At 40.9% G+C, this 17241-nt stretch overlaps 1 protein-coding gene across 1 annotated transcript in view; it reads right to left on the bottom strand.

Annotated features, from left to right (window-relative positions):
- Positions 1-257: 257 nt before the first annotated feature.
- Positions 258-17241, bottom strand: part of frem2a (FRAS1 related extracellular matrix 2a) — a 58355-nt gene continuing 41371 nt past the window's right edge. Inside the window, exons 7-24 of the mRNA XM_069146294.1 lie at positions 14927-15076; positions 14552-14761; positions 13713-13910; positions 13182-13346; positions 12746-12928; positions 11357-11487; positions 10741-10899; positions 9637-9940; positions 8556-8687; positions 7838-8169; positions 4950-5142; positions 4725-4850; positions 4446-4573; positions 4168-4302; positions 3931-4057; positions 3368-3555; positions 3117-3263; positions 258-2922 (exon numbers count right to left, since the gene is read on the bottom strand). Of these exons, the coding sequence (XP_069002395.1) occupies positions 2374-2922; positions 3117-3263; positions 3368-3555; positions 3931-4057; positions 4168-4302; positions 4446-4573; positions 4725-4850; positions 4950-5142; positions 7838-8169; positions 8556-8687; positions 9637-9940; positions 10741-10899; positions 11357-11487; positions 12746-12928; positions 13182-13346; positions 13713-13910; positions 14552-14761; positions 14927-15076 (3557 nt within the window). The 3' untranslated portion in view covers positions 258-2373. The remainder of the gene's footprint in view (positions 2923-3116; positions 3264-3367; positions 3556-3930; positions 4058-4167; positions 4303-4445; positions 4574-4724; positions 4851-4949; positions 5143-7837; positions 8170-8555; positions 8688-9636; positions 9941-10740; positions 10900-11356; positions 11488-12745; positions 12929-13181; positions 13347-13712; positions 13911-14551; positions 14762-14926; positions 15077-17241) is intronic.

Genomic DNA, 17241 nt, shown 5'->3' with positions numbered 1-17241 from the left:
ACCTTGGCCAGTCGGTGCATTATTTGTTTGTCATTTGTACAAAAACTTACCATGTCAAAACATGAGATTTGTATGTTTTTGGTATCCCGTGTCGAGTTTTCGGTAGACCTAGTTGAGTTTCATGTAGCCTTTTCTTAATCTCAATGCAGTGAAATCCAATCAAGTGTCAGGCTCTCATTTTTTACTTTTTAAGTCTACAACCTCCCTCTAAATCTCTGCACGTATACTGATTACATCATCAACAACCTACCAGTAGGCACCAGTAAACAATATTTATTCTTAAATACATATACATAAAAACCCATTCATAAAAAGACATAAAGTGAATATCAAGTTTGTGCTAAAATTGTCATATACATGGGGATAACTGGCTGTGGGGTAACATTACATTGCATAGCTTGTATTGGCATGTGAAGGATGTAACTCAAAAAGTGCATTTGATGTCAGATATGGTGTTATTTCTAAATCCATCAGGGCCCAAAAGAAAATCACAGCTGGGTTTCAGCTGGTTTTATAAATCCTCACATCCCTCACTGATTCACACCTCAGCTGATTTCTGGCTCCCGTTCATCACATCAGCTAACCCTGATAAATATTAGAAATAATTATACAATGATGACGAACAACACCATAAAAAGACAGATATTTAGGAACACTGATCTCAGCATGTTGTATATCCATAGCAGAGTAAGACACAGGTTTAACAATACATATAAACAAGAAGTTTCACAGGTGACATCAGCAAAATTATAAGATCGTATCAAATGTCTCAACTGTGATATTTTTCATGGTGACATAGTGATCTGTAAGCAGCTATTTTGTTTGCATCATTTGTTCGAAAAAATGAGTCATAACACACAGATCCCACATAGCACCAGTGACAAATAAAGCTTTGAGAAACATAGTGTGAGAAGAAAAGGGTCAAATCATTGGATATGAATACAGTATTTGAATGTTCACAGCACCACACTTATCAGCAGTGTAACACAGAAGTGGAAAGTGGCTCAGTAGCGATTCTCTCCAGTCAACAGTAGTAAATTGTGTAACACGCAGTCCATTCTTTGTAAAAGAAATAACTCCTGAGATGAGTGTCTTTTCACATACAAACCGTAACCAGTGTTATTTAGAAGAATACAACATGATGCCCCATTTTTAATAAATATGACAATATCACAGTAACACACAGTGGTGCAACAATGCGGTGAGAATGGATAGCAGTGAACACTGTGGTACCAGAAGCAGTGAGGAACTCAAAACATACAACAGTAAATAACTAAGTTGACAAAAATACAAACAATATAAAAAATAAGAAAAAATAACCTGGCAGCAACAGAAATGCTCAATACATTAAGGAAAACATTCCTCATCATAAGGTAAACAAAGTGAAAAACCGTAGACTTTGTGAAATAATACAATGCTTGGCTGGTTCATAAACATAAATTCTGTCATTGGTGGTATTCATCTCCTGGAGTCTGATGAGGCAGTTCTGCAGGTGTGGTGCCATGTTGTCATCCATGCAGCATAGTCGTAAATGTTTTGAAGTCAAACACTTTGGCCAAGGGTACAATATTTATCAAAAGTCCAGTATTTCCCTTTTATTTTGCCAAAAAGTTTTATGTTTATGACAACTTTAAGGACAGTAAGGGAGATGATAGAATAGATACTCAACTTGTGCATCTATATCACAATTGTTAAGCTTCAGACACTTAGAAAATGCTGCACAATATGTGTGTAAAAATCTATTTTTATCCTTTGCGAGCTATAGAAAAGATGGGCTTGCAAGCATTCATGTTTTAGGAGAAACATACATGTAGAAGTACTAGGGCTCACGAACTTCAATCAAATTTTGACTGACACGGAAGCAGATCAATATTTTTGGTGTTTTTTTTTTTTAGGTGAACTATTCATTTCAGTTCATTGACATTATACACAGTCCCATTTTGCCAGAGGTGGACCTGCAGCACTAAATCTTTTACATGGCTCGCATGACACTTGCTTTATGAAACAAATTCTCAAGGTGACTGAGACTGCGCTGAAGGGATACAGTTGCTACAGGCACTTTAACACCATAAAGCCAGTGAGAGACAAACAAAATACATTGCTACTAGCAGCACAAGTTGGAATGTTAAATAAAAACAGTTGTTTGCTGTTGCTGTGACCAAGGTACTGTATGTGATGGATTTAATGATGTAGAAATCTCCCCCATTGACAGGCACACCTAATACAATCAAACCAAATTTTTGCTTTTATGAAAGGAATACAATACCTGTTTAAAAAAAAAAAAAAAAAAAAAAAAAAAATCCAAAAAATTATAAAAGCCCGCACATGCTCCCTACATCCCATTGTCCATCTCTCTATCCATGCATTCATTGCTCAGACCTCTGAGCTGTTGTGGCAGTCTTGCATCCTCACCACCAACATGGGCTCCGTACTGACCGACCCTTTCACCACTTCCTGCACCCCCTCCCTCCATCCCTCCTTCCCGTCCTTCTGTCTGGATCTCAGCACCAGTACAATGGTGACAATAATGAGGACGGTCAGCAGCAGTCCCACCAGTGCTCCCACCACAGTCACCAGACCTTCCTCTTCCTCCTCTGCGTTCAGCTCACTAGGTTCCAGCCCATCAGCAAACAGCTCATTCGACCCCATTGACCTACGTTTGGTGCGGTCCAGTGCGATGTGCATAATGTTGGTACCACGGTTGTTGTCTGCTCCAATATCTTCAGCAATTGCTGGGACTTCATCACCAGCAGACCTCCTCCAACGATGGCCTTTAGCGCCTGATGAGGTCAAGGCAAGCTCATTGCTTGTGGAAACCAAGGAGTGGTACTCTAAGCTGCGCTTTCCAATTACTCTGTTGGCATTCTCTTTGGAGCGAACCGTGTATATGGTGTGCATGTACCATTCACGGCCGGCAGCAACCTGGCAAGGACACAAAATTTTGCATATTCTAGAATTATGATCAACTTAAACTGGCACAAAGGTTTGTTGTTTAAGTATAAAAATGAAATTCTGCAATGGGAATAATCTGTTGATATTTTTGATCAAATTGGATGTGATTTGGGTCATTATTAGATTCCCCACAAAATGATGATCCTCCAACATATATCGGATACCTGGAACATAGCTGTAGAGTCCAGTCTAAAGCCATCAGACCCTGGTTGTCTGACGAGGGACATGGCTGATGGATCATCCACTGCCAGCACAGCATTAAAACTGACATCACCAAACACACGTGCCTGAGTCTCGGGCTGAGCTTTGTCCTGGTGAGGTGTGTTGGATTGAAGATAAAAAAAGAAAGTTAAAAAAAAAAAAAATAGATTGTAAGATTTGAAATTGCAACATAAAAAAACCTGAATATACTCACAACAATCTTGAATCGATAAAGCAATGATGGGGAGTCAGCCAGGCAGCCAAATTCAGACTTGGTGGGGTTATACTTTGGAACATATCCATCAGCACCAGTGCAGAGGAACACCTTCTCTATACTACAGAAGAAAGAATCTCCCAGGTTTTGCACAGGGTCCACCATGACACGACCATATATCGTATCACCTGAAATAAGTGAAGGAGATGTTTGAAGATTTATGTTTTACCCTCCTATTAACCACCAGTTTTAGTTCATGTCAAGCAACCAGAAAGCAATATCCCGATGAATCAAAGTGAACTCAATCCTTTAAATACCATGCAACAATCATACTTTAACTAAGTAAAGAAAAGAAGTAATGATCAATGTTATGGATGAATATGTCAAGTAAAATACTACTGTACTGTACTGGTATTAAGGCAACCCTTTGTCTGCCTGAAAGGTAGAAAATCAATTAAAAAAAAAAACTATTTCCACCTGCAGATACATGTAGACTACTAGTATATTCCTTTAAATCTTCACTGCAACAGATGCTAAAAGTCTTTCAACCTAGTGAGGCTTACCCTCAGAAAAGGCAACATCACTCTCTTGACCAAAACCCATGGATCCATCAGAAAGCCATAAACTCCTCTTGGACAGCAAGAACATCTGAGTGTTCAGGCTGAATTCCACTGCAACTGGGTCGCTCACCTAAGGAAGTATACAGACAGTTAGTAAGTGATAGCATAATGAAATAAGATAGAGAGAGAAAAAAAACATGCCACCACTGGATCTTAGAGCTGAAACAAAGACTGCCTTACTTGCTGAAATCTGATGTCCAGGTCAAAGGTGACTAGTTCTCTGGGACTGCAGACGGGTGGAACAGTGTATTGCATTTTCTGGGCCGTGGTACAGGGAATCAGCTTCACTGTGTAGGTCCCAGAGTAGTCTCTTACCTATGGAGCAGCAAAAGGAAGAGACACAAAAAAAAAAATCAGTCTGAATCAGCCCTTACTTCCAACTGTTCAGACAGTCACATTTACAGAGCAGATGTCTCAGATTGTGCATCAGAGCACAAAGAAATTTCAGGCGGCCTTACTGCAAAGTCAGAGGTGAAGGTCCATTGCTGGACTGGCTGGTTGTAGGTGGGCTCACTCCTCACTAAGGTGAGGTTAAATGTTAGGCCAGGGTGGTCCACACTCATCACCATGGATGACATGGAGGTCACTAAATAATTTTAAGAGAAGAAGTTTATAGTGGAGGACTGATACCAAATTGAATGATGACTCCTAAACTAATCATTTCTGCATCTTCAGTTCTGGTGAAATTTTTTGAGGAATACAAAAAGTAATATTATGACAATATCTGTCAGTCTCACCTGCTCTTTTTATTCTTCCTGAAGAATGTGACTCCACAAACAGACCCCTGAAATGAGCCTTGGTGCGGAAGTTCACCACCAAACATCCCTGTTTATTGATGCGCATGCTTGTAGGATACAGCGCACCTGGAAAAAACACAAACATACACAAAAGACTCTGCAAGAACTGCAGTTTTTTTTTTTCAAATGTCTTTTAAATGAAGACAGTATCATCCAGGAACTTACCCTGTAGCTCTGCCTGCGGGGGGCTGCCGATGCCATCCTTCCAGAGGATGGCTGTGTCGTACACAAAAGTGAGGCGCAGCTCAGACTGCAGATCAAAGTGCTGCCAACCGCCGGTGCCCACGGGGGAGTGGAAAACATATGACACGTAAAGAGGCACACGCAGGGTCACGTAGGACTGGACCAGGTTCAGCACCTGTATAAACGTTTTAGACAGCGATGAGTGAAGAACTGGTGCAAAAACAAGCTGATAAGTTAAAAGCAGCCATCCTTGAGCATGTGTTTTATTACAGTTAAATTTTAGGCTAATAATTATGTCAGATAATCCATCCATGCACCATCGTCAACCACTGCACCAACTGTGCCGCCCACGTCAGATAACAAAGTTAATTATTCATTTTTAATTATTAATTAGCTCATGTACTTGATAGCTGGTAAAAGCTTTAAGCAAGACATCCTTAGTGTGTATGACAGAAAAACTTGATCATTCTTTCAGATTAAGGGGTGACTGTAGGTTGATGAGCTATAAGAAGTGCAGAGAAGATGTAGCAGATAAACACACTGCTCTCCTCCACAAGGTGTTTGAACTCTTTCACTCCTACTCAGTGTTGTCAAAGAGGAAGAACAGTTTTACTGTGCTGCACACAGAGAACCACAGTGGTAAGTGATGCGGGCTTGTATTGTGATTTTCTGTTTTGTTTTTCAAAAGAAGTTTTCCAAGAATTTAAAAACTTCATAATTCCTGTTGATCATTAATGAAGCACATGTGCAACCCTTAAAATGTAACTAATTTAAAAAATAATAATTGAAAACAATTTGATCACATTTGATTTTTCAACTTTTGTAAGCTGACTTGTACACTTCTACCCCTTTGGAACATCTTCATATTAATATGAAGTCTAAGATGTAGTTTAATATAAGTCACCACTAGGTGTCTCTGCTCACCAACATTGTTTCAACAAATCTGTCTGACTTTAAATATTTGAACTGTCTCCCTCCCAAGTTTACCACAGCCAGAGTTTGTCTTAAAAAATTATTGAATTGCACTACGTGATTTCTGTTTGACTTGTATCAATTTGCATAGTCAATTACCAAACTGATTACTGAGGAAGAGATTAATTGGCAAGAAGAACTAAGAGAAGCAATTTGGCAGAACATGTTTTTGGTACAAAAGAAGAATGTGATTTCTAATCCTTTAATTTCTCCTTCTTCTCTGATCAACCATTCCTCATCACTTGAGTATACAGCAATGTATAGTTTAGCATATAGTCATATCTAAACACAAAGCATCAGGAGATTAAGAGTCTGGTTTAATATCTTTGAAAACAGAGAGAATCTCAATTTACCACAGTATCTATGAAGTATCAGTGGGGTACGTTGTGAAATTGCTGAATCTGGATTGAAATGAGAAATTAAGTGGCTGCTAACTGAGAAACAAACTACCACAATCCTTAGGTTTTACTAAACTGTAATTTTAGCACAGCAACCCCCTCATTTAATCTATACTGACTGGGACAGAATAAAGACAGCATGTGGGTGTGAACATTAAAACATTAAAACAAACAACATTAAAGTTTAGAAATGCATGCCTGCACACCCCAACAGAGACACAAAGCTTCATTAAAAAGCCAGAATAAAACACAGATTTCACCCAAAATATAGAGTCTGTCTAGAAGTATTCAAATATGTCTGTGCTCTTTAATTCTTGCACTCTGGCGGAGTTGCAAGGTAGTGACTGCCTCTTTGTTTTTCTTTCAGCACTCCTTGGAAAAAAAAAAAAAACATAACCCAAGTGACAGTGTGACAGTGATCTCCCTTAACGAAGAGGACTTGAGGTCTTGTGGATGACGAGCATCATGTGTAACTAATGTGTGCAAGCGGTTCTTGCTGTGACTGGGGACAAGTCAATTCATTTCAAAAGTCCTCTCCATCTCCTTCTCTCTCTCGCTCTCTCTCTCTCTCTCTCTCTCTCTCTCTCTCTTTCTCTCTCTCTCTCTCCCTGTGTCTCACGCACAAAACCCCCACATGCACATTCAGCAGTCTGATCAGAAACAAGAAGCTCATAGATCAAAGGCTGGAGGAACACAAAAGAGCAGCAGGACATGAGCGAGGGAGCAAGGGCCTGTCTCCGAAAACAACAAGAAGCAGGCGAACACTGTTGCCGTGTAGAATATAACAGAACAACGATTGCAACATCTGCTGCAATGATGCAACAACAGCAAACAGCAACTGGAAGTTTGTTAGCATCTAATTGGCAGCTGGCCATAATGCCAAAATTGAACAGCGATGTCAGACTTCTCTGATGAGCTCAACACTTACTACCAAGGCAGTCGAAGAAAAACTGAGCAAACTGTCAGGGAACAAAGATTCTGCTCTTGACCTTGACAGGATGTTAGAGAAGATATCTAAGATGCCAAAAGAAATGGTTTTCCTTTCACACTTTTCACAGATTTCGAGTGAATCTGAGCTTTAATGTTCCATATTGATAGCAGTGGTGTGCATGAGGGGAATGACAGGCAGGTCGGCAATACTTGGTTTGAGTGTGTGTGTGTGTGTGTGTGTGTGTGTGTGTGTGTATTTTCACACTAAAAGCTGTCAATCACATGCTGTTGTACCGAGCTGGCAAACACACACACACACACACACACACACAATCATGCAGTGAATGAGACATAAAATACAGACAAACGGATCTGGTGCCGTTCTGTCTGTGCGTCCTTGTCATTCAGAGGGGTGTAAATAAACTGAACATACAGACAGGAACACACACAGGGGGATACAAACACACACAAAGGCGAGCAGGCAAACAGATGTACATACAAACCCAAGATTGGAATTTATATGTTGTGGACAAAGGTACACAAAACACACACAAACACACACATACACACCTGTCCATCAGTCCCTATGGTTCCTCCACAATCTGTGAGCAGCTCAGACATGTGGTAGTAGCTGCTAAACTCCCACAGACAGGCCTCCAGGTTGAGGTTCCTGTAGAAGCGCAATGTGCCGTTCCCCCGCAGAGAGCTGCTGAACTGATAGGGCACTGAATCTCCCATGCTCTCAGGGTTCCGCGTCATAGGCGTTATGAAGCTGTGACCTGTGGTGACCTCATTGTAGTCGAGCAAGTTGGAGCAACGGTGGGTTCCGACTCGGGTTCCATCCGGACTGAGAGTCAGATCAAAGTTCATGAGAGGTCGAGTGGAGATTACCGGAAGCATACCTGAAAGGCAAATAGAGATGATTCTGAGCGTGTCCAACAGTATCTGATACATGTACTGAAAATACAAATTATTTAAAAAGCGCAGAGTAAGAAATAGTTGAAAGAAGAGGGGAAAAGTGAAGAAAAGACAAAGGGGGGTGGGACGGAAAAAAAAGCAAGAAGGAACCCTGGAAGACGCGAAGCAGAAGGAAACTGATTAAAAATCAAGAAGGGAATGTTAAGTAGCGGGCGTGCTGGAGGGTTTCTACAGCGGGGTTCGACACAACCCGGTGAGATCTATATTCTGTCTGTCACGCTCCTGAGAATCCCCAGACGTGAATATTACACACACTACATTACACTTCACTTCATCTGTGGTACGAGCCCTGCCTCCAGCTCCTACCTACCATCTATGTGAGGCATGGTGACAGTCACTTTGATGAGGTTGGGGTGTTTCGGGTCGTCTGCTCCCGTGTAGCGCAGCTTGGCAGAGAAAGGCTCAGCGCCAACAGTCCCCATCTTGCGTGGTTGACACATACCTTTTTCATGACAGCAGAGTAGAGAAGACAGACTCAAAACACAAGAAAAGACTGCAACATGCTGGGGGAAACAAGACTACCTGATTGGCTATGATTATGTCTGCTAATTACTTAGGTGAATAATCAACTTTTAATTATTTTACATCTAACAGGCTACACTGTAATATACTGATTTCTACTTTTTTTTTTAAATACCAAGTGACCACCCTGAGAAAGCACGTCTGACCTTGTTGCATTCAGGATGTGTAGGTGGAATGAGTGCAGCACAAGTGCTATCATAGGAACAACAAAAGAGAAATGATTGCGAGCTTTGACCCATTCTCATAGCACATAGCTTGTAGCAGCACTGGATTATAGTTTATTGGAGCTGCTCTAACAGATGAAAATGGTGTCTGTGCCATTTGCTGAATCCAATGAAATATGATAAAGTTACAGATTAAATGGTATATAAAATTAGCTCCCCTCTATCCGGCTAAAATTTTACTACATCAGCACTAACTATCCAATAAACTGATATTTAACAATATAACATTCACAGGGGCCACATTTCAAAGTACATTGTCACAGAATTAGTATCATTTTGATTTCAGGCTTTTTATTTGCAATGAAGCATTTTTTACATTGTGGCATTAAATAATAATGTAAATACTTCTCCACCACTGTTTCACTTTGAATTCAAAAGCAAAAAAAACAACATGTAATAAAACCAAAATGGGAGCAAAAAGCTGCACTGACAACAAAGAAAAGCGATCCATGTGTTTTCTATGGCTGCACTGCAGCTATAGTCGTTTCTGTTCATTCAAAAGCACTATTCCTGAACCTTCATGATGCTTGGAGAACAAAGCACTTTTCTCGTTGTAACATGGGGCCAAATCCCTATTTAATTCCTTCTCTAGAAAACAGGAAACATAGGACACAGAGATGGATTCATTCATTGTTTGGTCCTCACCTTCCTCCTGGCTGATTGTGACAATGGGGCTGCTGAGCTCTAAACCCTCGTCCCCATTCGAGTTAACAGCCCTGGCAGCACACTGGACTCTGGACCCTACTTGGAAGTAGACAGAGTCCAGTGTGATCATCTTGGAAGACGTAAAGAACGTGTCAAAGTCCACCTCCCTCATGGGACTGGTGACGCCGTCGGGGCCGGCTGGGGCACTGATGAGCCAGCGGTAGCGGGTCAAGGTGTTGTTGATGTGTTCGCTGACACAGATAGAGCCCGTCTTGTCATAGTCTGGGTATTTTGTACTGCAAGCCTGGAGGATGGATAAAGAATTTAGCAGCAGTGGGTGGGTAGGCAGGGACAGCAGAGAGATGGGAAAGATACAGCAGATGCCGGAGGACAGAAGAGGTGGAGAATTCAAACAAGTGGCTGTTGCCATGGAAATCCAGATGTTTCCCTGTGTTATGTTCTCGCATTCTGACTTCTTAAAAATTGCTTTCTGATAATTAGAAAGCTACAGATATTGGATGGAGCAGTAAGCTTTGAAGAGTTTCCATGGATTTATTTTTAAAGCTGTTGACACTGAGCCTCTTGGTGCAGCACTCAACGCTTCTATTTTAACAAGACTGCTTCATTTTGTCTCCCCAGGGAACCTCCTACGCAGCTGACCACAGTGTAAGGAAATAAACACACATGCACTCCCCCACACACACGCACACACAAAAAGTTCAAGCCACGTACAGCAGTCACCTGAGGAGAAAATGACTTAACACATCATGAGAATCCATTTAAGAGTCTCACTGAGCCTGTTTTCAAGAGTGGAAGTGATTCTCCTGTGTATGAGACCACAAGTTTTGCAGTCTACAAAACTGTAATGTGTCTTTTAAGCACAGGAAAGCTAGGCAACTCCTGGAGGACACTTTAACTTTGGCTGAAGAAAATTATGGGTCCTTATCAGTGGGCCCTGATAATTTCCTACTACCTTCATTACTGGAAAAAAAATGACCAAATTTAACTGTATCCCGTAAAGTTACATTCCTAGGTGTTACCAGAGTGAACTGTTTTTGCAACGATATCTCCAACGTCCCTGGATATGGTCTCAGTTTGACTCACTGTGACACAGATGACTGGGTAGCCGGCTGGTGGATGGAGGTTTTCTGGTGTCTTGGTGACATCATCGTAATGGAACAGCGACACCACATGAGGTAGGGAGGGGAAGGTGACATCAGCCATGCTGTTGGTTTCCTCGATGTAAACTATCACTTTAGTCACCTGTTCCACAAAAAGAGCTTTAAGACAAATGAGAACCACCAACACAGATGTTTGTGAGTCAAGACACCATGGATTACTATCAAAGGATGTGTTTACAATCTCACAGTCGTGGCTCATACCCAACCTCTCTTTTTACCCCTCTCTTATTTCTCTCTCTATGGCTCTTTTCTTCTGCTCACTGTTCCTTCTTTTCTTAGATAATCTATTATTTATTGAGAAATGTTTTCATTGCTCTTTTGGCTGCAGCTGCAGTAAAGTGCTGCCGATGTCTCGCTCAGGACAGCCTTGTAAAAGAGATCCCCGATCTCTGAGGAACTGACCTGGATAAATATGGGTCAAATGAGAAAAACTACATTTTTCATCTTTGTACTTTTTCAACCAAGCTGAAATTCCACAAATGTCAGTCTGGATTTTGTGTGATTGTTGTGTGATGGATAAGCATGAGCACATTTCTGACCTGAGTTTCAGCCACCATGTTTTCATCGGGCTTCAGATGGAGAGTAAACGCTTCCCTCATTTCTCTGACTCCGTCAAATAGCACCTCCACCTTCACCACATGTTGCTTGTCCCCCTGTTTGAACTCAATGTCTGGACACACACACACACACACACACACACACACACACACACACACACACACACACACACACACACACACACACACACACACACACGTAGCTGATTAACTATAGATAAAATACAGCACGACAGACCATTGTTAGAACAAATACAATACATCAATCGCTGTGTAATCTGATATTTCTTGTGCCAATAAAAATGAGTGACATCAAGGCCAAGTTTCTTTCTCTTTTGCTGAGTTCAGATTTTCACAGAAAATGAAAAGGCCTTACAGATGAGCCCACTTCATGTTTTATTGCTTCAGAGGAATATATCACTTAGCTAAAAAGCATTGCAGTTTTCTATTTGCATAGTGCCAAAGGTGGTCCATCTCCTTGCAAGGTAAGTAATAGAGCTTTGCATTAGAAATGTGCAGCAGTGAGAGAATATTGTGCAAAATGAGAAAGTCACCGCTGTGTAATTCAAAACTGCAGGGGAAATTTGAACGGTGGGTAGGCAGGTATGATTTGAATAGACTGAATGTATTCACATAAATATTTCTTGCCTTGATTAAGCTAGGAAAGGTTCACTGCACTAAAAGCTGAATGGATAGAATGGAAGATTTCACCCTGCTGACAAGGCATGAAGAATACTGAGATTCTATTAAAAATTACATGACCCTCCACTGGACTATTGCAAAAATTACCTTTCCCCATTTGGGATGAAATTAGAAATTAATGACCCTTACACAAATAAACCGCTATGCCCACTTTCATCACTTTCACATTCCTATAGGGAGCCTTGTTTCACACTTGTCAAAACTTCTCTTATTAGCTGCTTCAAATGCATAATGGAAATCAATTGCAGAGGGATATCTGCAGGCCAGCCAGTGCAAAGGTAATGTATTTTGTGAAGTTTCCAGACGTGCTGCAGAGCAATGTATTGATTAGTGGCTCCCTGAATTTTTTGCATCATGTTTTAATAACACTAATATGCCGACAAAAGAGAAAGAGAAAGAGAAGAAAAGGGAAGACGGTGAGTGAATGTAAGCAATAAATATATTAGAGTTCTTTTGAAAGACAAGCATCATGTTAAAGAATGACAACAGTGTTTTTTTACTTTTGTAAATCCTGCTTGTGATCCACTTGCTTCCATCAATTTGTGTCTTTTGTCAAAATGACATTAATGCAGTTAATCTGCAGCTTGATATGAACAATCTACACTGCTGCTCTTTTATTTATTTTAGTTTTAACTATTAAAAGGCCATGAGAGGATGTGTAAGATTTACCTTGAGACACGGGGTAGTAGTCCTCTGCGGAGATAGCTGACCCGTCTTTAGTGTGAACGCGAACCAATGACACTTTCGATGTGTCACCCACTCGTACCACAGGGATCCTCACAGTTGCTACGGCGCCGGCTTCCTTCGGTTCACTAACACTGAACTTGGTTTCCAAAAAGCGGATGATGGGTTCTAAGGTGCACAGAGAGGGAGAAAAATATAAGAAAATATTTACACAATATTGGACTGTGGACGTATACCTTTAATTATCCCTGTTAATCACTGCTAATGACAGTCATAAATCAAAACATATGTGTTCAGGTGTACTTTGCATTTACTGTATGTTTCAGAATCATCAGCTAAACTAAACTACTTACTTTTTTACTTTACCATTTATTTAATTCCTGACTTTTCTCCACCTCCATCTCCCACTCTCCTCACTTACTGTCAGCCGTGTCCTTGATTTTCACCAGAGTCTCATTCAGAGCTCCCACTGATGCACCAAACTGTGAGTTGCTCTTTGGGTTTCCTAAGACCAGCCGCAGCTCTTTTCCTTCCTCGAACAGCGTGTCATCAACCAGTGACAGAATACACGGCTTCTCCACCTCTCCTAGAGTGTACAGATAGATGTTTGATAGGATATGTCAAGACATTTTAGGTGAAATAAAGTATATATTCTACAGTAAATCTTTTTTTTTTTTTGTACAGCATATAATATCTTATTCATGCGAGTATCCCCCTCTTTGTTCAGTTCCTCTTTCGTTTGAGGACGGTGTTTGCACACGTTTTGTGAGAATGACATCGCAGTAGGTACTGTGTGCACAAAATGTAATGTGTGATGAAAAAAAAACAAAAAAAACCTGACAATTCCTGAAGGAGCTCTTCACTTAACGAAAAATGTGTCAACTCTCACGGCACAAGATGCATGTTAAAAAAAAATAGAGAGAAAACACGTGTCGTGTGATCACTGAAGCACCTGGTAAGAAACTGATGATAGATGCATCTGTGTTGGGTCGCTCATCAAAGTCAGAGGCGACCTGTGCAGAGCCCTGACGGCTGTAGCAGCGAATAGAGGATGTGTGTCTGATGTCACCACTGCGGTACACCGTCGCTGTGATCTGACCGTCACTCTCCTCACCGCTGTACACTGGTTCACGGAACTGCACCTTTGGCACTGTTAGTCAAAAGGATAGTTGAGTCATCACAAGAAAAGCAGTGATATTTCCTACCATGGTGGACAGACTGATATTAAAAACACAAGCTGCTCTGACTGAATATTAGTAACGAATCCTGTGAAACTATAACTACACAGTCAAAGAAAAGTGACAAATGAATTGTTAAGTTGTGTTTAGCAAAGCAGTTATATTAAAGTGTAAAGAAGTTATCATGATAAGCTTGAAAAACACGTTTCATGAGTATTTTTTGAGGAATTTGTTTTTCAAACACTTGGAGCAGCCACTGTATATTCACCAGTAACAATTACATTTATTCATACATCACTTTGGACAAAAAAAAAAAGTACTTAGACATGCACATATAATACATCAACTGTATAGAATGAGGCTGTACTTTGTCAGTAGTTCTGTAATACACTCACAGTGGCAATGCAAACACACTCAGCAGGTAATCAACATTCCTCCAATATTTGTCAAGGCCTTTTACTAAAAATAAGAAAAGTGAACATGCTAGTGTAGCAAGACGAAACGTCAGGTGATAATCGAAGTCAGCAGGATTCATCCTCTGAGGCCCATGAATGTTTGTATGAACATACAGTGCTGCGTGTATGAAAATGCAGAGCAAAATCAAACCACTTACAGTCAGATACTGAGTCATTTATGAAGACTGTAGCCTTTCCAGGTTCTCCCAGGATGCCGTTCACTGGCATACGCAGGACCAGCTCAAAGCTCTCCGTCCCCTCCAGCTGCGGCTGTCCCAGGTCATCCAGAATGGTGACCCTGAACGTCTGCATGCTGACGCCCGGGTTAAAGTCCAGGTTATGACTGATGCCCACATAGTCATTACCAGCTAGAGGAAGGACAAAGAGCACGGTGACGGTTGAAAAAAATGAATACTGATAAGGCGCCGAGAGAACATATAGAATGCAGACAGATGAGCTTAAATGGTGAATCATAATAACATCAAATAATTTCTAATCAGTAAGAAGCAACCCTTGACTGAATGGGAGCTTACCTTCTGCAGAGACAGGCTCTGCCTTGCGAGAGCGGACGGTGACAGTCCCAGGCTTGGACAGATCAGTTCCCGTCCTCCACACTTTGACCTCCACATACCCATCACTCTCATCCACATGATACTCTACCTCTCCAAAGTAAAACACTGGAGCTGGGGAACAATGAAAATAAATAATTGAATTGCAGTAATTGTACATTGTAATTCTTTGCACTCGTGTTACTGTGTTTGACATCTTGCTATTTCAGGACCCTCTGAAATATTAAGTACTGCACTTTTGTCCTTTTTCTTTGTTCTGTTTGTTGTCTCGAGTTTGCTTTAAAACTCAACAACAAAGTGCAGATTCACACTTGTAGCCCATAAATTCTGTTTCATGGCAATCAACCTCATGTGACCCTCCTCAGGAGGCGCATTTGTACATGCCACTTAATTACTTTTCTTTTTGCATTGTGTTAATGCTACTTATGAGTGCACCTTCGGTGACTTAGACCTGACAGCAGCCACCCACAGTCTGGCAAGATTCATTTGTAAAGCCAGCATCCAGACACTGAGGTCAAAAAGCGGCAGCCCATTAGTTTGAAGTTAAACTGCAGGGAAGCGTGACCTTCTGATTTTTCCTGGTCTCTCATTCAACCTCATTGTTAAATGTCATTGTTTCGTCTGTCAGAAAAATTAAGTACTTTTAACAAATTAGGATGCAGTCAGCACTAAAAAAAAAAACCACAGCCTGTGTATGTGTGTGTGTCTCTGAATGTGGAGTAGCGAGGTGGTGAGACAGGCAGAAAGCGGCCCCCCCAGACTGCTCAAAGGCTTGTTTGAACAGGCATTGTTTCCTGAGGCAGCAAAGTGGAGGCAGTCCAGAGTGTATTTGACAGCTTCATCTCTCAAAAGCCCCCTCCACCCACACCCCACCCTCCTCTCACAAGTCAAAAAAATTGACAGAATAAAAGTTCTTCTGTCTCTGTTTTAAGCTCGTTCTCACTTGGCTCATTTCTTACATTCTGGCATATAATCCAAAAATAGCACGCGTATTATCATTTTTCGTGTCATGATCAAACACATAACAGTCCAGAGCTCTTCTTTTCCTGAATCTTACTTTACTGGTATATAAACTTTCATATTTTATTTATATACTTTAACTGGGCCACATAACAAAAAGCTATGCAGTGTATATAAGTGAGGGACTGTGGAAATTTGCTGCAGTTACATTGTGACTCTCAGCTTGATAAGAATAAGTGACAGCTCAGGGCAACACTATCTGGCGAGTGTCAAACATCAAGCGCAGCATGTGCCCTCTCCTTCCATCTAAGGACTTGTTTCCTCACTGTATTTGCCTTTCTCTTTCACCTTTTCCTCCCACACACTCGGCTTCACCTAACAGATGTAGCGCTGGTTTGTAATGCAAATTGAATTTGAGTATTTGCACTATGGCAGAGTAAAAGGAAAACAACAGATTGTGTAGGTGGGAAAAACACATGGATAATAACATCTGACCAAGTACACTGGTAAACAGGCTGGGGGCATGTATGAGTTTTTGTTGTTGTTGTTTATAACTATTATGACATGCCTCAGCGAATCCAGTGGGAACATGTAGCATATAAATTAATAAATGCTATATTACATGTAAGCAACCTGGCTCACATTCCTTTTATCCTGACCGAGAGGACACTCCTGCTTGCATGCTAATTTACACGTCTGCATTCACACATGTCTCGACTGCGCCTGACGTGACACCACGAGAGATAGTTGAGTGGTGACTGATGAATGAGAACTGCATCATCTCTCCCCTCTGGGGCCACGCCTGTGGTTTAGCACTCTGAAGTGTGTGTGAAGGTTGGAGAAGGTGAAAAGCCAAATTGTAATAATTATTACTGTGTGGGCGGCTGTAGCCATTTGTGTGTTCACTGCGCCCTTTAAATACAGTTTATAGAGCATTCTCAGCTGCCCTCTGAGGAAGGGCCCCTGCTTTTGGAAGGAAGCTAGCTGATAAGATCTTACAAATCTCTCTGTAAATACAAATGGAACCCAAGGGGCTTTTCTTTATGTTATAAACTTGAAATTAGTGTTTGGGTTTAACATTTCTACTCACAAGGGATCATGGAATGATGAAGAAGGTAGGAAATATATATTTTTAAAGGTTTGGCTGTACATCACCTTTATTTTTTTCTGACTTTTCTCAATTTTGTTATACTGGCCAGTTTGACCTCTTTAGGCCACAAATGCCAGCTGATAAAAAAAAAAGGTTACAAATGCATATTAAATTCAAAAAATTTGTGTGTAATTTTTGCTACTCTACTACTACTACTACTGCGTGTACA

The sequence above is a fragment of the Embiotoca jacksoni genome, unplaced genomic scaffold (genome assembly GCF_022577435.1).
Source record: "Embiotoca jacksoni isolate LCO1_2020_lvr unplaced genomic scaffold, fEmbJac1.0.p SCAF_13, whole genome shotgun sequence".
Classification (NCBI taxonomy): domain Eukaryota; kingdom Metazoa; phylum Chordata; class Actinopteri; family Embiotocidae; genus Embiotoca; species Embiotoca jacksoni.
This window is presented reverse-complemented; position numbering and strand designations above follow the sequence as displayed.